A 23,436-nucleotide genomic window follows, 5' to 3' on the forward strand; every position below is an offset into this window, starting at 1 on the left:
CGGCCGGTAAGCCCCCAGCCCCCATCCTGGCCTTCCTGTCATCTGTGGACAAATAATGTAGTAAATATCTCTAGAAGATAAGCATCACGTAATAGCACCGTCTCACCAACACAAGAAAACATTTATTGTCCCTTTTTAATATTGCCAGATTGGTAGCCAAGGTGCCCGTTTCCAGAACTGTCTCCATTTTCTCGAGAGGGCCTCCGTCCTGACCGCTGAGGCTGGCAGTCGCGAGAACCCTGAAGGGGTCCTGCACGGTGTGCCCAGTCCCCATGGCTCTGCCCACGTAGGCACAGCACAATGTCGTGAGCGCGAGGGCCACGGCATCGATCCCGCGTGCAGAAGGCTCCCCGCGCGTCCCCTGCCGTCTGTCGCCCCTGCCGACTGCAGCCCTGTGCCCCCCCCCCCCCCGTAATCTTGGCTGTTTGAGGGGTGGTCTTCGGGGCCCGGCTCCTGGCACTCAGCTCCAGGGCCCCCACTCCACACCGGAGAGCTGCGCGTGTCCGTGTGGCTGCTGCGTATTCCGTCCAGCCGCTCACCCGGGAGTGGTGGGTGTGAGTCGCACAGCAGAGCCCCGCGCCCCACCAGCTCCCGCTCCCCGCGCGGCCCGGAGCACAGCACGCGTGGACCCGGGGAACTCCTCAGTCTTGGGTTCTTCCAGCCTCTTTCGGCCACAGGTGCACCCACAGTCCCCGCGCACACCACTGCTGCTTTGCTTCTTTGGGAGTGCCCCAGCAGGGGGTCGGGTGCGGGGTGCCCTGGGATTACCTTCCGCGTTGCTGACTCCGTCGGGCCGTGCACTCCTGTGTCCGCCCCATGTCCCGCCCTCCCACGCAAAGCGCCTGCCGCCGTCTCGCTCGTGCGCCAGCAGAGGCAGCAGCGCAGTCCTACAGTGGACCTGGGATGGCCGGAGAGTGCATCCTTCTTTTTTTCTTTAAAGACTTGATTGATTTGACAGAGACAGAGAGACAGACACAGAGAGCACAAGTAGGGGGAGCAGCAGAGGGAGAGGGAGACGGAGAAGCAGGCTTTCTGCTGAGCAGGGCACCGGACACGGGACTCGATCCCAGGACCCCAGGATCGCGACGTGAGCCGAAGACAGAGGCTCCACCGACGGAGCCCCCAGGCGCCCGGGTGAGCCCATCCTTTAAGGAGCACTTCAGAGGGAAAAGGATCAAGGTAGACCCTCCCTGAGTCCTCATGTGTGGTCCTCCTGGACCTGGTGGAGGCCTGTCGAGAGCCTGCCCTTCATCCTGTCTTGTCTTCACCTCCTTAGGACTCAGCTCAGATGTTTCCTCCTCCAGGAAGCCTGCCTGGCCTCTCCTGTCTGTGTGCTTTCCAGCTGCCTCAAGGTCAGGGACCCTCCATCCCTGGGACCACGTGTTAACTGTGGTAGCTCCTGGAGGCCAGGCCATACTCTTGCCCCCTCTGAGTCCCTGGTCCTGGGTCTGTGCTCATGTCACTTCTGGGTCTCTAGACCTGGGGCCACACTTTGGTCATCCGTGGATTCCGGTCTTGGTAGAGCACTGTGTGCCACTGGCATTCACGGCAGATTGAATGGAGGAGGAGGGGGACTTGGTGGTGGCTTTGGTGACCGTGCTGAGACGGTGGCTTTGAGACCCCGGTGTGACCCTGTCCCAGAGTCTCTGGAACAAACGTGGTGGGTTTGTGCCAAGGCGACACCAAGGGCAGGTGAGCCAGGGTGCGCCCCGTGCCGGGCATAGTCTCTCTGACTCCGACGCGCCCCCCTGCTGTCTTGGGTCCATAACTTCGTCACATCTGCACCTTGTAAGGTGACGTACTCACAGGCTCCAGGGACTGGTGGGGGGACATCTCTGGGACCCTTATCCAGCCGATCACGAGGGCTTCCAGCTATGCGGCTGCGGAAGGTTTCTGGCGCCCTGGAGGGCTTCCTGGACCGGCGGAGGAGCCATCTCTGGCCACGCCTTGGCCTTGGGCAGCCTCGGTCTGCTCCTCCGTGAAGTGGGGTCTACACTGCCTTCCCCTTCCTCCTCCCTGGGTTGTTCTGATCGAGTGTGGCAGTGGGTGTCAGACATGCGAATTATAACCCCGCCCTGAGCTCCCCCAGGTGGCCAGTGGGTGGGGAGCCCCTGGAATGGGGGGGAGGAAGAGAGGGGTCCCAGCAGTGACCCTGGGGGTTGATGCTGGCTCACGCTCTGGGTGGCGTCTGGGGAGGTCCCGACGCAGGCCCGTGGCCCGTGTATGTCCCTGAGATTTGATCCTGCTGGTGCCGGGCGCCCCGGGGTGAGGCTGCTGGTGGGGGCAGGCCGGAGGCGGTGGGGTGTGGGTGAGTCTGGAAAGGTCCAGACTCAGATCGGTGGACTTGGTCCCTGGCTGGGGTGCTGGGGGAGTGTGGCTTTGCTGTCAGGGTGGCCCAGGGAGAGGGAAGAGCCCGTCAGTCCAGCACAGTTGTTCAAGGCTCCGTGAGTGACCGGCGATAGGCAGCGGGTGGGCCCAGCACAGACTACGGCTCGTCCCCAGGCAGCAGGGCTTGCTTCTCTCCACAGGCTTGGCTTCCTCGGAGGGGCTCTGCCCTCGGTCTTGCTGAGGCGACGCCCTCAGTGCCTTCTCTGGTCCCGTGGCTGCTGGGTCACACCTTCAGGGACCAAATCAAGCCTCTGGCCTGGTACTGGCCCCTGGATCCCCTGGTGTTCCCTGGGAGCCTTTCAAGCCTCACTGGCCAGAAGCCGCTACACGGGGATGGGGCGGGCTGGGCTGCTGGGGAGTGGAGCCCGCGGGGCCAGGAGTAAAGCACCTGTTCGGGGGCTGGAGGCTCAGAAGCTCGCACGTGGCCATCTGGGGCCTCCAGTCAGGGTGCCACACCTGTCGTCGCCATGCAGTTCCTGAGAGCACCTGCTTCCCCCCAGACCCTGGGCTCCGCTGAGGGCAGACCCTGTTCATACTGTACACCCAGTTATGAGCTGAGGGCTGTCTTCTGTCGGCATTCAGATGTCCATGAAGGTGCAGGGAGAGGAGGAGACGGGCGCCAGCGTGTTCGGGGCCAAGTCATTCCAGAAGGCCACAGGCGTCCTGCGTGTGGGCCCTGGTGCCGAGCACAGACAGACCTGGCCAGTGTGGTCCAGCAGGGCGGATGCTGGAGAAACACCTGCTGTGCACGGGGGCAGCCAGAGTCCTGATGAGGGGCTCGCCTGTGCAGAGGCTGGGGTGGTCAGGGAAGGACGGCCTCGGACACGGGCTTCAGCTTGGAGCAGCTGTGGGTGCATCCGGCCACCTTCCAACCGTCTGTCCATTGAGGTTTGCAGATTCCCAGCTGAGAGACGACGGGCACCAGATTCCCCCGGAAGAGCCAGAGCAGACCCCACCTTGTGTCCCCACGGAGGCACCTCTCACGTCCCAGCACCCTGAGAGCAGGGTGCGTCTAGACGGTCCGTGGGTCCTGCTCGACTGGGCAGTGGTATTTTGCTTTGGTGGTCTGTACAGTAATGGCACTTCTGGTCGCTGGCCTCTTCGATCCCATGAGGAATGTGGACAAGGGGGCTGGCATTGGGGCAGGGGGGAGGGTTGGGTATGGACATGTGCAGAGGTGCTTGTGGTCCAGTCCCAGGAGGAGGGGTGATTTTGAGGGATGGCGGGTCCGTAGTTTGGCCAAGGAGGAAGGTCAAGGTCATCGGTCTTGAGAGAGAGAAGGGGACCCAGTGCCCAGATCTTTGAGGGTGGGGAGCTGATGCGTGGTGAAGAGGCGGGGCGTGGCTGAGGGGCAGCCCACTGACCATCCGAGCAGACCGTCCATGGCCCTGGGAGCTGGGCACCAGGTCGAGGCCCCGTGGGGCTGGCTTTGGGGGCAGAGGCACCGTGGGAGTGTGTGGGTGGCTTGCCAGTGGTCGAGGGTGGGTGACTGGGGGCACCGCAGGACCCGTCACATTTGTGGGAGAGTTGGAGCCATCAGGCAGAGAGCCGTACCCCCCAGGCTCTTGTGATGAGGCCACGCCGGGCCAGGAGCATGTAGGAGGACAGGAAGGGCCCGCTCCGGGGCCTGAAGGACCGGACTTGCCGACCGATGCGCCTCCGGGGCCCCGGGCCTCCCTGCGTCTGTTCTCGTCTGAGGGACGTCAGGGCACTCGCCGTCTGGTGAGGGAAGGAAGGAGCTTGTGGGACCGACGAAATGGCTGTTCCGCTGCAGAGAAAGCATACGGTGGACGTTAGTTCTCCAGAAGTGCTTTTATTGGGTACGACTTACGAGGATAATCAAGTGACAGGTCACGTGCTGAGTGTGGGTCCCAGAAGTTAATCTTAGAGAGCAAATTTTTAAAAACCATCATCATAATAAGCCAAGAAAAAGTTGAGAACTCACTCCAGAAGGTACTAAGCCTGCCCCGATTTGGCGGGGGTGGGGGTAGCTTTTATTTAGGGAGGGGTGTGCGGCTCTGGGGCCTCCGTTCTCGGGTCCTGTTTCCTTTCTTCATTGTTTTTAACCAGAATAAACTGTTCTAGAAACTGTAAACTCTTGAGTGTGCGACTGCGTGAGTTTTTACGGAGGCGCCCGTCGGCCTCCAGCCGGTTTAGGGGGTCCACCTCAGCTGTGCCCAGAATCCCGGCCCCCTCTCCTGGCCACCCTCCCCACCATGGAGCTTTGCTTGGTTTTGAACTTTCTGTGGTGGAATCCGACGGCTCCTCTCAGTGCCGTGGGGGAGAGTCCCCGTGGTGCTGGGTGTGGTTCTGGGTTACCGTTCCCTGCGCAGGGTCGGTTCCAGGGTGAGAACGCGCGCCGGCCATAAGTTGTAAGTCTGTCCTCTCAGAGCGGCAGTGTTTGCCCCGCGGGGGGCCCCTGCACACACCCCGGCTGGCGCGCGCCCCCTGCCTGCACACGGCGGGAACCGTAAGGATGCTTGGGGTGCTTGGAGCTGCCATGCCTCCGCGCACTCCCCGCGCTGCTTCCCGGCGCCCCGTGTGGGGTCTTCCCTGCCGGCAACCAGGGGTGGCCCCGTGTGCATCCTGCAGTTTGACTGGTTCTGGCGCGTCTGCCTGGGGTGAGTGCGGACCCCGCAGCCGGAGTGCAGATGCCGCCCGTGCTCCGATGCATCGGGTCAGTGACTGGCTCGCACGGCTCCCGGAGCTCAGGAAAACACCAGTTTACCGGCTTCTTGGGTCGTGTGCGACTCAGGAAGGGGCTGAGGGAGGCAACGCAGGGGCAGGACTTGGGGCGGAGGCTCCCGCGCCCGCCCTGTCCAGCTTCAGTGCCTTGAAGCTCCCCACACCTGGTCAGCGAGGGCTGTCGGTGAGGTTTCATCGTGGAGGTGATGCCCGACCCCCATCCCCGGAGGTGGGACATGGCGCTGAAAGTTCCAGGCCTCCATTCAGGCGTCGGTCTTTCTGGTGCTCCCAGCCCCATCCTGCTGCTAGGGGTGGGGGCAGGCCCCGAGTCATTTCCTTGGAGCATGGAAGACCCTTCGCCCCTCCAGAGGGCCAGTGGCTGTAGGAGGTCTGTGCCAGGAGCGCACCTGTGATCAATGCGAATTCACCCCCTCAGCTCCTGGGGGTCCCTCCTACACGCCTTTCCCCGCACCACGGTTGTCGACCGCGGTTGTCGGAGGCTCTTGGCTGGCGCCGGCAGAGCTGGCGGGAAGGGGCCTCACATCCCGGCCTGGGGTTGTGCGTCTTCATCGCCTCTGACTCCTCAGTGCCTTCCTGCCTGCCTCGGGCTTCCCTCTGGGCCCACGTGGGTGAGGTGCCTGTCTGCGCCCTCTGCCCAGTCTCAGATCAGGGTATTTAAAAATGATGCACTTGTCTGTACATCTTTCTTTTAAAGACTTTTATTTATACGAGAGACAGAGAGAGCGAGCGTGCGCGGGCAGGGGGAGGAGGAGAGGGAGAGGCAGAAGCAGGCTTCCCGCTGAGCACCGTGCGGGGCTGCATCCGGGGACCCGAGACCATGACCCGAGCCGAAGGCGAGGCTTCACCGACTGAGCCCCCGGGTGCCCCAAGGCCGCGTGCCTCTTTTGCGGATGTGTACGGGCCCTCTGTGTGTTTTGGACGAGTTCTTTGATCCTCACAAATTTGCTCCTACACTCGGCCGCTTGCCTCTTCATTCTTCTCATGAAGGAAGTGGGACGTTGCGATTCGTGCTTTTCCTGCCGTGTTGAAGAAACGCCTCTGTGCCCCAGGGGCCTGAACGTCCTCTCTCGGGCCCCAGGGGCCTGAACGTCCTCTCTCGGGCCAAGATCGGGAGCTTTCGTTCTTCCCGCGACCCGGGGTTGGGCGGGAGCTCCGCGCTGGTGTGGGGTGGCGGCCGGCGCAGCTGCCTTCTTGTTGATCACCGTCCACCTAGGACCGTTGGTTGAGGAGCCAGCCCTTTCCCAGCACACTTCAGGGGCGCCCTGGTCATCACTCAGATGACTGTCCGTGTGGGGACCCGCTTCCAGAAGCTTCCTTCTGTGCCGCTGATCCGTCGCACCAACGTCACACTGCTTTAAATCAGCTCTAGTGACCGTGAGTACCACGCGTTCGAAGGCCCCCGGGGTTGTGTTCCTCCAGGATTACCCCGGCTGCTCTCTGCCTTGATTTTCCAAGTGGCCTATAAGTTTCCAAAAACCCAGGGAGGCTGTTTGTTTGTCTTTAGTTCGGATCGCCTCTGAGTTCATAGGTCAGCGCGGGGGGGGGGGGGGGAGCTGACGTCCTCAGGGCGGCGAGGCTTCCACCGTCTTTCCGTCCCCTCCGTGCGGCCGCCCTGCAGTTTCTGTCGAGCGCTGGCCCCGTGTTTCATTTTCAACGCCGCCTTAAATGGTGTTGCCTCCACGGTTCTGTTTGCGGACACGTATCGGGGAAGGGGCTTCGTGCTGACTCGTCAAGCAGCCGCGCTACCCCCGCACGTTAACCCGGGTCGGGTCTGCAGGTTCCCGTGGGTTTCCTAGGGCGGCGCTGTCATCCCATCGGCTCATCTCCACCGCTCCAACCCCGCGCCGCTCACCTTTCTGAAAACGTGTGGGGCAGAAGTGGTGACTCCACATTTCACTGTCGAGGACGTCCCTGGAAGGACATTTTTCCCTTGTAAACCCCCATCACATTAAGGAGGTCTTAGGCCTCGTTGAGAGTTTTTGTCCTTAATTGTACTGGATTTTATCAGATGCTTCTTTTCTTCGTCCATTGACACGCTCTTCTCTTATATTCTGTTAATAAGGTGAACTGGGGGCTCCTGGGTGGCTCCGTTGGTTAAGTGTCCAACTCTTGATTTAGGCTCGGGCTGTGATCTCAGGGTTGTGAGATCGAGCCCCACGTCAGGACTCCTAGCTCAGAGGGGGTGTCTGCTTCTCCCTCTCCCTCTGCCCCTCCCCACCACTTGCACACAAGACCTCTCTCTACCATAAATAAATAAAACATTTTTTTAAAGGTGATTTAACTGATTGACTTTGAATGTCAGCCAACCCGCATTCCCTTCCTGAACTCCATTTGGTTGTGATATATTACCTTTTCTACATTTTGCCAGATTCAGTTTGTTAATATTTTGTGTGGTGTTTTTGCAACTGTGTTTGTGAGAGAGATTGGCCTATAGTTCTCTCATGTCATTCTCAGAATTTAACTTGGAGGTATATCGGCCTCATAAAATTAAATGAGCTTTTGTTTTTAAATTCTTGAGACAATTTTATGTAAGACTGAGACTATTTCTAACTCAACTATTTGGAAGAATTCACCAGTAGAGCCCTGTGGGTCTGGAGTTTCCTTTGTGGGAGTGTTTTAAATTCTGTGCTTAATTTTTATAAAATAGAAATCTGAGATTTTGTATGTCTTCTCTTGTTATCTTTAGTTAAGTTGTGGTGTATTATTTAAAAAAATTGTTTATTTATTTATTTGAGGGAGAGAGAAAGAGCACAAGCAGGAGGAGCAGCAGATAGAGGGAGAAGCAGGCTCCCCACTGAGCAAGGAGCTCAGTGTGGGGCTCCATCCCAGGACCCCAAGATCATGACGTGAGCCAAAGTCAGAGGCTTTACCAACTGAGCCACTCCGGCAACCCTAAACCATTTTTAATCGCTCTAGATGTTATCAAATTATTAGGGATTTATCTTTCTCTTTTTTTTCTCTTGTTACCTTTTCATCATGTGTTTTGTGCTGTATTAGACGCATACTGCTTTAGGGTCATGATATCTGCTTTTTGGATTGACGCTGTTATCATCATGAGAGGTTGCTATTTAAGATGGACAATATTTTTAGCCTGGGAGTTTCCTTTGTGTGTACATGTGTTGGGGAGAAGGAAAACTTAGTGTTTATGTGTCATCCTTTTCCTTACAACTGTTCTGTGTCAGATTTTGGAAATGAATCGTACTAGCAGAAGTTAGTTGTTTTTAGTGTACTCTAGACAGTCCTTGTCTTTTAACCGAAGCATTTAGCCCATTTATATTTAACATCATACTGATATGTTACAGTTTCAATCTATCTTTTTTTTTTTAAAGATTTTATTTATTTGACAGATAGAGATCACAAGTAGGCAGAGAGGCAGACAGAGAGAGAGGGAGAGGAGGAAGCAGGTTCCCCGCTGAGCAGAGAGCCCCATATGGGGCTCAATCCCAGGACTCTGGAATCATGACCCAAGCCAGAGGCAGAGACTTTAACCCACTGAGCCACCCAGGCGCCCGTAAATCTGCTATCTTAATCATCATTTTACATCAACCCCTCTGTTTCCTTTTGGCCTTCCTTTCTTGGCTACTTTTGATGTAGTCAAGTGTTACTCCACTTCCCCCTCCCTTAGCTTTGTTAAATAATACTTTAAAAAATATTTTATAAATACTCTGGCTGCCTTAGAAATTATGAAACACATTCTTGGAATGTACCTTAAATAATTGTACTCTTTCCCAGGTAAGACAAGAACCTTACAACACTTAACCTCTGTCAGTTTTTATGGTGTTGTTGTGTGTGAACGTCATGTATATTTTGAACCTCACAAGTCATCATTAATATTGTTTTTAGGAGCAGCTGGGTGGTTCAGTAGGGTGAGCATCCCACTCTGGATTTTGGCTCAGGTCACGATCTCAGGGTCAGAAGTTCATGTCGCATGTCCGGTTCTGCGCTCATAGGGAGTCAGCTTGAAGACTCTCCCTCTCCCTCTGAGCCCCTCCTCCCCCCACCCCTCTGCCCCTCTTACTCTCTCCCCTTTCAAAATAAATAAATAAATCTTTTTTTTAAAAAATACTGTTTTAAATGGTACCCATTCCGATTTACCTGTTTCTTTAACCTTCTAATGTGCTTCCTTTCTTCCTGCGTGACCGTGCTAATGTCTGAGGCCATTTTTCTTCTGTCCAAAATACTTCCTTTAGTATTTCTTGTTGGCATAGATTTGCTGACAATTAATTGATTTTTGTTTGTGTGAAAATGTCTTTATTTTGTGTTCATTTTTGAGGGCTGTTTTCACCAGGTACACAGATGTAGGCCACAAGCATTGTTCTTTTAGCATTTTCGGTATGTTGTTTTCTGGCCGTTGTTATTTCTGTTGAAAGTCACCTGTCGATCTTGTTCCCACGAAGGTAATCGCGCGTGCTCTCTCTTCTCTTTCTGGCTGCTTATAAAATGGTCTTTGTTCTTCTGTTTCAGCAGCCCTGTGAAAGAGAGGGTGGTATTATTGAATTGATCCCAACTGAGGTTTGTAGAGCTTTTTGGATGTAGGGCATAATGTCTTCTGTCTTTTTGGAAAATGTCCATCAGTATCTTTTCAGCTACGGCCCTGTTCAGGCCGCCTGCTTCCCCAGGACTCCGTACCCACGTCTTCTTGCCGTACCCACATGTCTCTTATGCTCTTTCCTGTCTTTTTTCTACGCAGGTTTTCTTTACTGTCTGTGCTTCAATCTGGGTATTTTCTACTGAGGTGTCTTGTTTGGTCTAATCTGCTTTTAAATCTTTCTCCTGAATTACTGGTTTCAATTGCTTTGTTTGTTTGTTTGTTTGTTTTAAATTTCTGAAGTCCTAGGAATATTTAGAGCCTCTCTTCTTTTCTGTAGGTCTAGTTCGACGGTGAAATCTTCTCATCTTTTGAAAAACATTTAGAGATCTGGGTCGCCGGAGTCTGTCTGTGTTGACTCTTCAGGACGCTTCTCTCTCTCGGCCCACCTGGTAATTTTTGATGCAGTGTCGGATACTGTGTTTGAAAAACTGTAGGCATTCCGAATGATGTTATTTTTCTCTTGAGAGGATTTAATTTTATTCTGGCAGATGGAATGTGGACAGATCACCTTGATTCAGCTCAGGTTGGTCCACTTCCCATTTTCTTTGAATGTCTCAGTAATCTCAACCTGGAAGGTCTGGGGGTTTCCCTGACCCAAACCTCCAGCTCTTGTCTCCCGAGCACCATGAGGCAGCCAAAATCTCTACCTGGGCTGGCTGTTGGGTTTTATTTTTTTTGTTGTTTGTTTGTTTTTTTCCCCACTTAGCAGCTGCTTTCTTCTTGGTTTCTTGGCCTCTTTCCTTGAATTTGTGTGCCTGGGGTCCAGCTGATACCTCAGCAGGCCGACTCCCCCACAGCTTCCTTTTCTGAGGAGTCTTGAGAGATCCTCTCAGGCGGGGGCGACAGGGACCTGGAGGCCAGAGCATCAGCCCAAAGAGGACTGTCCTCCAGCCTTAAGATCTCATGGGATTTGCCTGGCCAAGCTGTGGCCTCTCTTGGGACCCGTCCCCTTTCCTTCTTGTGTCTCCCTTTTGGAATGGGCGTGGCCATCCTAGGCCTGTCCCGACACTGTGTTTTGGAAGCTCGTATCTTGTTTGGCCTCACAGGTTCACAGATGGACTGGAATCCTGTCTCTGGGTGAAGGTTGCCTGATTGAGATCAGAATGTGCACGTCAGAACTGATGCTAGTAGGAGTTAAGACTTTGGGGGCTGTTGAGATGGAATGAGTGTGTTCTGCGTGTGAGAAGGACTTGAATTTGGGGGAGGCGGCCAGGGCAGAGTGTTACAGACTGAATGTTGTCCCTCAGAACCAGAACTAACTCCAAATGGGACAGTGTTTGGAATGAGGCCTTGGGGAGGGGCTGGTTGAGGTCAGAGGGCGGGGCCCTCAGTTGGGATCACTGCCCTTATAAGGGCCAGTGGGCTGTCTCGGCCCCGGGGACACAGTGAGAAGGCCACCTTCACCCAGGAAGAGTCCTCTTGGCAGGACCGGCCCCGGCAGGCGTTCTGACCTCCGGCCCCAGCCTCCAGACGGTGAGAGCTCACTTGGAGTGTGTGTCCCCAGTCCCCAGTGGTGTCGGTGTGGTCACTGCGTCCGGGCTGACCGAGACCTCCTTAGACCTGGGTTGTCCTGCATGTCCTGGGTGTCCTGGGCCCCGGTTTCTGTCTCCAGACGGGTGCCCATGAGCTGCCCGCGGCTCTTGCTCTCTTTGCAACCCCCGCCCCAGGACCCATAGCACAGCCTGAGGACACAAGGTGGGCCTGGTGACACAATCGTCCCCTCCTGCGGCTGTCCGCATTGCTCGCACATTTGCTTGCTGTTTTCCTGCTGTTGTGGTTTGTTCTCGGAGACGGAATTAGGTTGAGGCCCCTCGGGTCCTGGCGCCACCCCACGTCTTCAGGGCCCAGCTCCCCATCCAAGCTGCCGCTTCCCGGGGGGCCAGGTGGTTCTGGTGCTCTCGTCGCCGAGGCTCTGCGCTCCCTGCCCAGGTGCTGGCCTTGGTCGCGGGAGAGGCCCAGGTCCTGCTGCAGCGCTGGGCGCTGAGCAGCAACGAGCGCTTTTCCTTGTAAGTGAGTCCTTGGAGGAAATCCTCCCCACAGAAAGGAGTTGCGTTCGGTGTGAAGTTATTTATAGTAGGTTACTCGGAAGTTGGTGCCCATTTTTCCATAGAAGCTTTGTGAAATATCGGTCAGCCCTTTAATTAAAACTTGACTTGGACCATGAAAAGTTAAGGTATCTGTGATAAAATGATTAGAAGTTTGGACTGTTGGGGGGCCGGGGTTCAGTCGGTGAAGCCTCTGCCTTCGGCTCAGGTCGTGATCCCAGGGTCCTAGGAGGAGCCCCGCGTCGGGCTCCTGCTCCGTGGGCGTCTGCTTCTCCCTTCTCCCGCCACTCCCCGTGCTCATGCTCGTGCTCTTTCTCTCTCTCTCTAATAAATAAATAAAAGCTTAAAAAAAAAAGAAAAAGAAATCCCTGTTAAATCCCTCCTTAAAACCAACCTCGCAGGACGGTGTTCTTCAGGGCCGCTGACAGCATGTGGTGAGGGAGGGGCAGCTCTGAGGAGCCCCTGGAGGGCCGTGACCCTTTCCGCGACCCTCTCCCTGGGCAGGCCGCGCCATGGGGCTGGGTGACTGCTCGGTGCTCTGCCAGCCCCTGCCGGCCCCTGCCGGCCCCGGCTCCGGTCGGGGGCTCTGCGGGTGAGCAGCTCTCATTTTGCAAAGTCAGCAGCGGGATCCCCGGGCACGCGCCGGCACGCGCCTGCTCGCCGCACCAGGTTTCTTAGCGCGCGGGAATCAGACTTCGGCTTCCGAAGCAGGGGACCTGTTTGCACAGACCCCCGCGCGGGCCGTCCGCGCCTGTCTGTCCTCCATGGGGCCTTTTCCTCTCGCGGGAGAAGTGGCATCCTGTCCCCTGCCCCACCCACGGACCGCGTCTTCCCCGGCGGGTCAGCCCCCCTCCGCCGTGGCATCCCGGCTCCCCCCGCTCTGCCGTTGTGGCCTCACCCTGGCTGCTGGGGAAGGGGCCAGCGGGAAGCCCTGCAGGGGATGCGGAGCCTCGAGGACCATGTCCCCGCCGCTGGCACGGGGGCGTCACACTAGGAGACGCGAGGCAGGGTGGCGGCACGCTGGGCCCGGAGAGAGGGGAGCCGAGTGCAGTCCCCGTTCCCCTCGGAGGAGAGGCTCGCCATTGCGTGGTCTCCGCAGTCCCAGCTCTAATCCACAGTGTGCCCGCAGGCCAGCCCCGGGATTTAGCCCGGAGCCTGGGCTGTCTCGCTGCTGCTGGGTGGCCGTGCGGGCAGGCACGGCAGACCGCGGTGGCCGCAGCAGATGGGCCACGTGCCCCGAGGGAGGCCCTCACAGAGCGTGTCTGGAGAGGCAGTCTGGTGTTCAGGGACGTCCCTCCGTGGTGCCCTGCTCGTTGCAGGCCTGGGACAGGAGCCACGGCTCGGTCCCCTAAGGGACGCAGGGACTGCATGTTCGTCCACACTCTCTGTTGTCCTCGGGAACCTCCCAGCCAGGGTGCCCACCGGGCTGCCCCACGGCACCAGGTCCCTCCCCGGCAGCCAGACTGAGGTCGGGACCCCCCCAAAACCCCAGCCTGCTGATTCCAGAAGGTCACGTGGCAGCGTGTCCTCCGAGCCTGTGAGTGGAATGTGCATTTGGCGAGAACAGGGGGTCCTGGGGCAAGCGTTCTCTGAACCCCCACCCCGGCCGGCGATGTGACACAGAGCTGGGTCCTGCAGGAGCACTGGCCACCACCTTTCTGCCCCGACACGCACATCTCCGCACAGTCCTGGAGGACGGAGGGACGGGGCTGTCTTAGCTGTCCTAGCTCTGGCAGTGTGTCCTTTGTCTTACTGTTGCATGTCAGATACTTGCCCGGAACGAGCCAGGCTGAGCCTTGTACTGAGGACAGCCGCTCAGAGAGCCGGGGTCCCGCCCCCGGGGCACAGAGTCCAGTCGGAGCAGCCGGCCGCAGGGAGGAAGCTGGTAGGCGGCGGCGCCCCCTCTGCCCTGGGCCCCTGCTCTCAGTCACACTCCGCTTCCCACCCTTTGGCCCGAAGCCACCTCACCAGCTCCTTGCCCCTGCTTGGGGCCGGGTCACTCAGCAGGTCACCCCCCCGGGGAGCGGCATGGGACAGTCCCCACGCGGTGCGCCCCAATGTGTACCGCATCCGGGCAGCACTTCCCGGGCTCAGGGCTCTGCGGCCGTCCTCGTGGCGTGGCGCGGGGCTGTGCTGCTCACCCCGGCCCGTGGCCCGCGAACAGCGAGAGAGACTTTGCCTGCCACGGTGCCCTGCCCCGGAACTCGGGCACAGCCCACGCTCGTCCCCGTGTCTGCGGGCCGCGGGGTTTCTTCACACTGTCGCTCCACGAGCTCTTCTTGTCAGAGCCCTCAAGACGCGGCATTGCCATAGAAACTGAGCTCGTTAAAATTCCCTGCGGCCTCCTAATTATAGAATTTCAAAGACAAGCGAAGAGCTTCTTCCAAGGGTTGGAGTTGATGCTGGGGGGAGGGGAGAGCACCCCACGCGCCCCGGGCGCCACTGCGAGCTGCCCAGCCTTCGCCGTGGTGCCCAGGCCAGAGCGCGGGCGCCCGGGAAGGGCCCTGGCGGCACACGGACCTCAGAGCGCGGCCTTGACCACACAGCCGAGGCTGAACCTCAGACCCGACGGGACTCTGGGCAGCTGCCTTGTGCCGCAGGCAGGGCCCTGACACCCCCTTGGAGGTCTTTCCTGCCCACCCGACCTGTGTGGGGGACCCCTTTCCTGCAGGTGCTGAAATCAGCGGGCAAGAAGGGGACGCGCGGTGGGGGCGCAGAGCCAGCGCCGTTCCCCGAGCACCAGCCCCTGCTGCACACGTGTGCTCTCTGAGGACATGTGTTCTTTTTTTCCCCGTTTACAAGGGGTGGTTGTCACTTCAAATCAAGAATAGGGGCTGTGACTTTCCAGGCAGAAACCCAGAATCCGCGAACGTGACAGTCGTTGGAGCTGGTGGCCCCCAAGGCGGATGGCCCTGGCCAGCGAGGGCAGAGGATGGTGGGCCCCAGCTGAGCTCAGGAAGGCCGAGCGGGCCGCATCCCGCTGCATCCAGCCCTGCACTTAGGGAACCTTCTAGTAAACAGTCCGACATTCGGAAGTTTTGGGGGTTTGGTGGCTGCCGTGGTGGGAATGTGGGTTTTCATGAAAGGTGCTCAGTTGATTCAGAAGTTAAGGAGGTGAGGGGCGCCTGGGGGGCTCAGTCGGTGAAGCTTCTGCCTTCGGCTCAGGTCGTGATCTTGGGGTCCTGGGAAGGAGCCCCTCAGCAGGGAGCCTGCTTCTCCCTCTCCCTGTGCCCACTGCTCCCCCTGCTTGTGCCGTCTCTCTCTCAAATAAATAAATAAAATCTTTAAAAAAAAATTAGGGAGGTGGTAACCCCAGTCCAGTCTTGAGAGAAACAGCAGGCAGACCCCAGGAGGGGGCACCCGACCGGGCGTCTGACCCGCCCCCCTCAGTGTCAGCGGGGCTGTCCAGCCAGGGACGTGGGGAAGCGGCCACCACCGAAAGGGGCCTGGGCGAGCGGGGCGAGGGGCTGGGTGGGGTTCTGGGTGGCATCTGGGTCTGAACGAGGGTGGCAGGGAGACGCTGAGGAAATCCGAGGAGAGTAGGGCCTGGTCATGGCCACACGTCAGTATTGCTCCACGAGTCGTGACCAACGTGCCGCACGCCCGTGGGAAGACGCGGGTGGGGCGTGCACGCCGTGGGCTCCCCTGTCTTCGCCGCAGTGTTCCCAGAGTCTGGAAGTGTCCCGAGCCCTGAAGTGTATGGGGGCTGCCGGCTCCGGCTGGAGTTAGGGAACAGCCGTGGTGTTCACCTCCGTCTTGACGAACACGTCAGCGGAAGTCAGGTGCTGCGGGAGGGGACGCTGTGGGCAGGTGACGTGGGCTCTCTCTGTACTGTCTTTGAACTTTCTGTAAATCTGAAATAAATAAATTGCCTGTGTGTGTAATATACATAGATATTTTTATAAGCGAAGGTTGTCCCGCTGTCCCTTGTGGTTCTTTGTAACTCACTTGACGGCTGCTTTCCAGGCAGCGGCCTGGGCGTGGATCGGACACCCCAGGAGGGGGCGGTGCTCCCTGCCCTTGCCTGAAGCCATGCCAAGACCGTGGTGCCTTGCCGGGGTCTGCAAAGCCAGGGGTTTTGCAAACGCCATCCTGTGCCTGCGTAGGGTGGGGATAAAGGTAACACTGTCTTAGAGACCTCCTGTCAGTCAGGGGTGTCCAGAGAAAGAACCAGTAGGGTGTGTGAATAGAGGAAAACAGCTCTGTGGTAAGGAGCCGGCTGTGCCGTTAGGGGGGTGGGCAGGTCGGGTCGGCGGTCTGCAGACCAAGAAGAGCCCGAGCTTCAGTTCAGGTTGAAAGTCTGGCCGCCGCAGGCAGAGTTCCCTCCTGCTCGGCGATGCCCGTCATTCGCTCTAGTCAGGCCTTCAGCTGATTGGATGAGGCCCACCTATGTCACGGAGGCCAGTCTGCCTCACTCCGAGTCCCCTGGTTTAAACGTCAGTCCCCTCCAGAGATGCCCCTGGGGCTCCTGAGTGGCTCTGGTGGTTGAGTATCTGCCTCTTGATCTCAGCTGAGGTCTTGATCTGGGGGTTGTGAGTTCAGGCTTCACAATGAGCTCTGCAGGGGTGTGGAGACTACTTAAAAAACAAAGAGATAAAAACAAAGCAAAAGAAACACCCTCCCGGAAACATCCAGAACAGCACTTGGCTGTGCGTCTGGCCTCCGCAGCCCAGCCCTGCTGACACAGAGTAACCCCCCGCTTCGATCCCTTGCCCAGAGGCACCCACACACGTTTCCTTGAAGCCACACTCCACCGACAGCAGGAAGGTCACACTTCCGCCTGAGCTGATGGGGCAGGCGGACAGGTGAGCAGGACCCAGCCCCTGGGAGTGTTTTCCTGGACCTCCTGGCAACCCGCAGTGGCCCCTGGGCTGCCCGTGGGCAGGACCCGCAGCAGGGGACAGGGCCTTTCTTTGGCTACTTAGAACTTTGTTTCATTTTTCAATTTGATACACTTTATTTAAAATTGAATTCAGCATCTGCTTCCGGGGGTGTCCCCCTGCTTCAGCCCCAGAAAAGGTTCAAATGAGTCCTTAAAGATGGGTCAGAGGGAGACGTCCAAAATCACTTGTAGCCACACTTGCTGCCTGCGGTCCCTCCCACAGCTTTTACCGTTTCACCTGTTTCCGTCTAGCGCGGCTGTGGGGCACCTGCGAGGCGTGTCACTCGCGAACCTACAGAGCACGGGGTAGCGGACATGTGTGGCCCAGTGGCCGGTGGGATAGAGCCTCACCAGCGCCCGCCTGCCCGGGGCGCCCCCAGAGGCCACACCGTCCCGAACCTGGCACTGGTCTAACACTTCCTAGAACGCCTTCATCTCCTCAGACAGTGAGTCCTCCTCCAGTGCTCTGGGCCTGCGGGGCTGCGTGCGGCTCTGGGTCCTGTCCCCTCAGGGCTCCCCTCGTACCCTTGGCCTCTGCTAGGGCATCTTCGTGCGTCTTGTCTGGTCGGGTGTATTTGTAGGTTTCCATGTGGTGTGTGCGCTGGGCACAAGAAAACCAGCATGTTGGCACCGGGGTGTCCCCAGCAGGCCAGCTCAGCTCCCCTATGTCTCTGTCCCTCCGTCTGTGTCTGTCACTCAGTGACATCTCTCTGCAGGACAGCTGGGGGTTGTGAATGCCACGTGCAGGGAGGGTCGGGGGCATGCCTGGGATTGTGGGGACGGTTAGTCCTGTGGACATCAGCATGGACCTGCCCCCCCCACACCAGCCTTCCCCCAAATCAAGCCAGGTAGGCTGGAAGGGCTGGATATGGCAGGACACACCTCATCATCTGGATAAAGGCCCTGGGCATCACCAGGGACTCCTTAGAGCTGAGGGCCAAACGGACTGAAGGTGGTCCTGGTGTCCCGTGGCGCCCAGGTGTGAACTTGCAGGTGGCGGAGCGGGAGGTGAAGGCTGGTGCCACCTCCTCCCGCGTGTCCCTGCTCACGTCTGGGTGCTGCCTGAGCGTCTGTGGCGGGAAACCTCTGAGGAGTCCTGGGCAATGTGTGGGCCTCTGCCAGTCCCCCAGCTGCCCACCGCTGGGGGCTCCTGCTGCAGAGGAATCTGGACATCTTGTTTCTCCCTCAGTCTCCCGTTTAAGGGGAGGGAAGCGGGCTGTCCGGTGGCCATGACCTGATTTCAGCAGGGTCCAGCCAGAGCTGGTAATTTGCTTGTTTTAAAAACATTTCGTTAGTCTCCACATTGGTGTGCATTCGTGGCACTTCCACAACTCATGAAAGTGGCTTTCAGTGTGGAACTTTATAAAAGCACAAAGCTTCTCGTTGTGTCCTGAGTATTTTGTTTGTACCGGTGTTTGCTTCAGAGCATTTGGAAGGAGCAAAGTTACGAGCATGTTTGGGGAAGAACGAAACCGACAGTTCTAGTTAAATCCGTAATTCCAGCTTTTTTGGTCAGCGGCGTCCTTCTTACGAGTTTGGATTCTGGAACGCCGTTTTTGAAAGCAACGTGCTTGGTAACCCTCAACTCCGCGTAAGGGCTTGGTGTGTCTGCCTCACCTCTGCCCCGAGAGCTGTCGGGCCGGGGTCTCTCGTGTGCGGGTGGACAGGACGCCTGGCGGCACGTCAGGCTCACCGTGGACTCCGCGTGGCAGCTGCGGCCCCTCCGTGGATGGTGAGGCACAAGGTCGCAGCCCGGTGGAAGGGAAAACAGGGAGGCTTGGACGCGCTCTGGCCTCTACGACGTCCCAGCCGGACCCTCACAGGGGCCGCCCGCCCAGCTGCTGTCCCGCTCCAGGGCGGCCGTCCGCGTGCACCTCGGGGGGGGGGAGGGGGCTGGCAGGCTGCTGGACTGTTTCCTTACCCCTCTCCCTTGTCCCCCCCCCCCAGAATCCATCTACCGCCGCGGAGCCAGAAGATGGAGGAAGCTGTACCGCGCCAACGGCCATCTCTTCCAGGCCAAGCGCTTTAACAGGGTGAGTGCCGCCCCTCAGCTCCTGGGCTGTCACCGCCCGGCCTGCACTGCCCTCACCAGCGAAGAGAAAGGTGGGGACACTTGCTGCTGAGTGCGTCACGCAAGCCCGTTCCAGAAGCACCAGGCCTTTTCTGCACGTGGTGGCTGCGTGGCGAGTGTGGGGGTGTGTCTCCGTGTTGCTCTGCTGCATGGGGCGCGGGAGCTTCAAGGTCCTAGCTTGCGTGTGGTCGAACGTGGGTCTGCAGATTTGACTGAGGACGCTGGCGCGCACGCTGTGCGTCTCCTGTGAGCCCCGGGACCCCGAGAGCCCCACGTCTGCCACACACGTGGCCCCCAGCCCATCCTTTCCGTCCTCTGTCTTCAGGATGCGCTTCTGTTCTCTAGAAGTGATGTAATTCAGGTGGCTTTGGGATCGTCCCACTTCACAGTGGAAGGGGAGGTGCCTGCAGGGGCCTCACTGGCCAAGGACTTTCATGTCCCAGGGCAGCCGGACCAAAGCCCTGCAGACCTGGGACAGAAGTTCCTTCTGGAGCCAGAGGTCCAAACCCAAGGTGTACGCAGGGTACGTAGGGCTGTGCTCCTTCAGTGGCCCTAGGAAGTGACCGGTGGAGGGGAAATGCACAACCCTGTGATAAACATGGGGAACGGGGCAGACCTGGCCTCCAGGTCCGGCCAAGACAGGGGACTCAGAACCAAGGGCAATCGGGGGTGGGGAGGAATCATCACAGTCGACCCTCGTCCTGCGAACACACCTCGGTGACCCAAGGGCAGAAAGTGAGTTCCCCCGCCTAGATCTTTATCTGGCCTTGACACGACTTTTCTTCTAGAACAGTGAGAAAAAGTTCCACTGGTGAATCTAAGAGAGAAATCCAGTGAGTTTCCGAAGAAGAAATCAAGACCTCCACCCTAGGAAAGGAGGCGACACCAGTATCTTGGATAGGGTGAGGCATGAGGGCCAGGTCAGGGCCTGTCCTGGAACCCGGGACCTGCAGCCTAACGGGCCAGCCTAGGAGGGCCCCTCGGGGGCTGGCGGGGCCTCAGGGACCACACAGGTGAATCGGTAGGACGGGGGACTCACCTGGCAAGAAGTGCAGAGCATAGTGGGAACTGGGCATCCAGCAAGAGCCGCGGGAACCACAGGCTCCCACGGAAGAGAGCTCGGTGTGACCGGAAAGGGCGACGCGCGGCAGAGAACACGAGCCAAGGACCAAGTCAGCCGCGTGGGAGGCTTAAAAACCCTTGGTTTATTCATCAGGTGAACTTCAGAGTATCGGAGCTTTGGATTTAGGTTTCATTCTATTTTTAGCATCGCATTTCCTGAAGAGTTAACGGTTCAAACACGGGTCTGAGATAAGAGCCTGTGGCAGCCTCACGGGCGCGGGTTCCACGTCTCTTCTGTGCCCCTGTGCAGAGCCCGGGGAGAGGAGGCCGCCGTCGGTCCGCAGCCTGCCGTGACGCCGTGAGGTCACCCAGGGGCCCATGGGAGCAGCGTCGCAGGCTGGTCACGCGGCGGTGACCGTGGGAAGCTGAACGCGTCGCTGTGTTCCACCAGAAAGGCGGGTCGTTCCTAACGGCTTGACGAGTGCTTTGACGCAGCCGGACGTGCAGAAGAGACGGGAAGCTCTTCTCCGAGCTCAGGCGTTCGGCGGTTGCCCGACGTGGGCCGCGCCGGGACCAAAGGAGGGTGGCCAGAGCTGCAGGCGTTGGAGGTGCCGCTGCAGCCGGCCCCGCCGTCCGGCCCTCGCCACCGTCCGCTGCCCTTCAGCCCGCTCCCCGACGGCCCCGGGTTCTGCGTTCAGCAGCTCGCGGGACGGGTGCTTCGCGCAACACACGAGCCTTGGAATAAGTGCTTTTCTGTCCTGTTTCAAAGTGGAAAGTGATGTGGGGGAGCGTGTGTTTACTTGACCTTAGCGGACATGCGTTGGGGACCACTGTGTGCTGGGCACTGCCCCAGGCACTGGTCGCTGAAGCTCTGTGTGTGGGGACCGGCCCCCTCAGGCCCTGGCTTCTCTGCTCGCGCTTCGCGGACGTGGAGGTGGCGTCTCAGTGCCCGTGGCCGTGAGCTCCGGGCACGTGGTCCGTCCACGCCACCACATACGCGTCCATGTGCCAAGAGGACTCCATCCGCCGCCATAAGTGAGCTGTGCTCAGTACAACTGTGCTTGTTTTCATCACTGCTCAGGAGTACGGAGAGGCTCTCTCAAAAGGATGAAGTCTGTTAACCCTGCATTTGAGCTGCGGCTGGAAAAAAGAGGCCGGCACCACTCACGCCACCACCTGCCGCGTGCGGCCAGATTTCTGAACACTCATCCTCCTGCACTTTGTAACAGTCAAAATTTGGGAAAACATCACTGAACAAGCCCTAGTCACCATTAGCTTCCGACGTTCAGAACCTGGAAGAACAGAAGAATCACTTAAAAATCTCTAAAAATGCCCAGAAAACACCCCAAGATAATCACAGACTGCCCCTAGCTGTTCAAAATAACGACACGTCAGAGAGCTGTTGCCATGGTCACCCGAGGCGAATCTGGACGGCCCCCACACAGCCCGGCCGGAGCCGCGATCCCCCTCCTGCCCCCACAAGCAGGGGTGCGTCCCTGTCTAAAGGAGGGGTCTCACCAGCCCTGCCAAAGCGGGGTCCCTGCCCCCTCCTTGGGGCCCTCGGCTCCCCCAGCCTTGGGGTAGACTGCAGTGGGGGCTCCTGAGGTCAGGCAGAGCCTGGTGTCCAGGTGGTCAGCTGACTGGGCCACGTCTTGTCCTGGCCTCCGGTCAGGGACAGTGCCACGGGGCCCAGTGCTGAGCCGGGTCTCTGGCTTCTGGGGCCACCCCAGCCCTGACAGCCCCTGTTCCTGCCCGCAGAGAGCGTACTGTGGCCAGTGCAGTGAGAGGATATGGGGTCTCGCGAGGCAGGGCTACCGCTGCATCCACTGCCAGCTCCTGGTGCATAAGCGCTGTCACGTGCTCGTCCCGCTGACCTGCAAGAGGCGCATGGTGAGTGTGGCTGCCCCGAGTCCAGGGCCCTGCGGGGGGCGGCCTCGGTGACCCTTGGGCTCCTTCTGTCCGGAAGGGACCCTGCCACCACGGAGACGAAAGGAGGGGGTCCCTGTGGGTGGCAGAGCCGTGACCCGGGCCGGCACCCCAGATGGGGTGGGGCCCCCTTCCCAAGCCCTGGGAGCCCCCTGCACTCTTGGGCTGGGGGGGCCTCTTGTGGGGCCTCCAGGGCCCTCTGCTGCGCTGGGGTGAAGGTACGGGGGAGGCTCATCTGTACCCCAGACTTGGAGTGGAGGGAAAGCCCCGGGACGCTCTGAAAGTCAGAGGACGTGCCTCCCGTGTGCCCCTCACCACCAGCCTGTGAGCGTGCACGTGAAGCACTCTGGCCCTTCCACGTGCTCTTCACGTCTGATGTCTAACCCCGATATTGCTGAGCACTGGGCAGGGGGTCCCTCCACAGACCGGTGTGGGGGGATGCACACTGTCTTCCTAATGTCCCTTCAGACATGGCTGCCGAAAACCAAGAAGGTGCACATACCCTTTGACCCCATAGGTCCGCGTTAGCCTAAGAAATAAGGCCCCAAAGATGTAAGCCTCCAGGGGCTGAGGACTGCCGATGCCCAGGGCTTAGTGTCGGCCAATGGGGGCTGCCTCAGCTGTGACATCAGCCCCCGGGACTCTGTGACGCAGCAGTGGGGGCGGGGCGGACTTCCGAGGATGGTGTGCCGATGCCCCATTCTGTAAAGCACTTGCTGGAAAGATCACAGCCGGAGGTGCTGGGTGGCCGCCCGCTGTAGGATCACAGGAGAGCTCCGTGTGGGTCTTCCTGTCTCCAGGGTGGTGAGGACAGCAGGTGCATCGGTGGAATTGGTGTTAGGACATGGGCTACAATGTGTCTGTCCCGGGAGGTGGTGATAGAAAGTGACACAGTGTCTCCAGAGCTCCCTCGTAACACCTGCCTGGTCACTCCCTACTGCCCGCCCCTGCAGGATTCTGTCATGCCTTCCCAGGAACCTGCAGTGGATGACAAGGAGGACGCGGGCCTTCCTTCTGAGGACACCGATGGAAGTAGGGGCCGCTTTCTTCCTGCTGGCGGAGCCCCGGCTCTCTACCCTGGGAGTCCCGCGGGCCGCCCCTTCTGACCCCGAATCCTTTCTAGCTCCCACCTGCTCTCCGAGGGTCAATATTGGCAGCCCGGGCCCCTCACTGTGGGGGCGGGGGCGTCTCTAGGGCCTTCCGCCATCCCTGGGCAGAGGCGGCAGGGTGGGGTGGCCTTCCCTGGACGCACACATGTCCGAGAGTGGCTGCCGTGGGGGTCCAGGCGGGCGTTCTCCTCGGCACTAACTTTGGGAGTTCTGGAAAAGACTTGCTGCGGCAGCAACCGCAGCCAGGCCCTCCCACGGGTGGGCTGCCGCAGAGGCTGGTCTCCATGGGAAAGCCTGCTGGCACGTTGGTTCCTGAGTTTCTGTGGGATTTTGTGGGGGTTTTGTGGTGGGGGAGAGACTCTTTTTAATGTTGTGCTCCTTTTTTTTAATTTGGAGAAAGGTTTTGAATACTGGTGGGACTGATAGCCCAGCTCCGAGCTCCCGAAGTCTAGGCACTAAGAGCCCCAGCCCCCACGTCATAAACGTGCGTTCTGTGCCCTGAGAGCCCTGGAAAGGAGACCACAGAACATGAAGCATTTAGCGCAACCTCACACAAAGGAGATTTCTAATAAACACCCCCCACGCCCCAGCCGCCTGCGCAGCCCGCCCGCTCCCTTTACGTGTGGGCCCACCCCGTCCCCCCCACCCCTCCGTCG

The 23,436-nt window shown here is 58.9% G+C and overlaps 1 protein-coding gene across 4 annotated transcripts in view; it reads left to right on the plus strand.

Annotated features, from left to right (window-relative positions):
• Positions 1 to 23,436, plus strand: part of PRKCZ (protein kinase C zeta) — an 89,879-nt gene that overhangs the window by 42,440 nt on the left and 24,003 nt on the right. For all 4 annotated transcript variants that reach the window (XM_059375589.1, XM_059375592.1, XM_059375590.1 and 1 more), the window contains 3 exons: positions 18,560 to 18,645; positions 21,504 to 21,635; positions 22,625 to 22,703. In XM_059375589.1, the coding sequence (XP_059231572.1) occupies positions 18,560 to 18,645; positions 21,504 to 21,635; positions 22,625 to 22,703 (297 nt within the window). The remainder of the gene's footprint in view (positions 1 to 18,559; positions 18,646 to 21,503; positions 21,636 to 22,624; positions 22,704 to 23,436) is intronic.

The sequence above is a fragment of the Mustela nigripes genome, chromosome 14, assembly GCF_022355385.1.
Source record: "Mustela nigripes isolate SB6536 chromosome 14, MUSNIG.SB6536, whole genome shotgun sequence".
NCBI lineage: Eukaryota > Metazoa > Chordata > Mammalia > Carnivora > Mustelidae > Mustela > Mustela nigripes.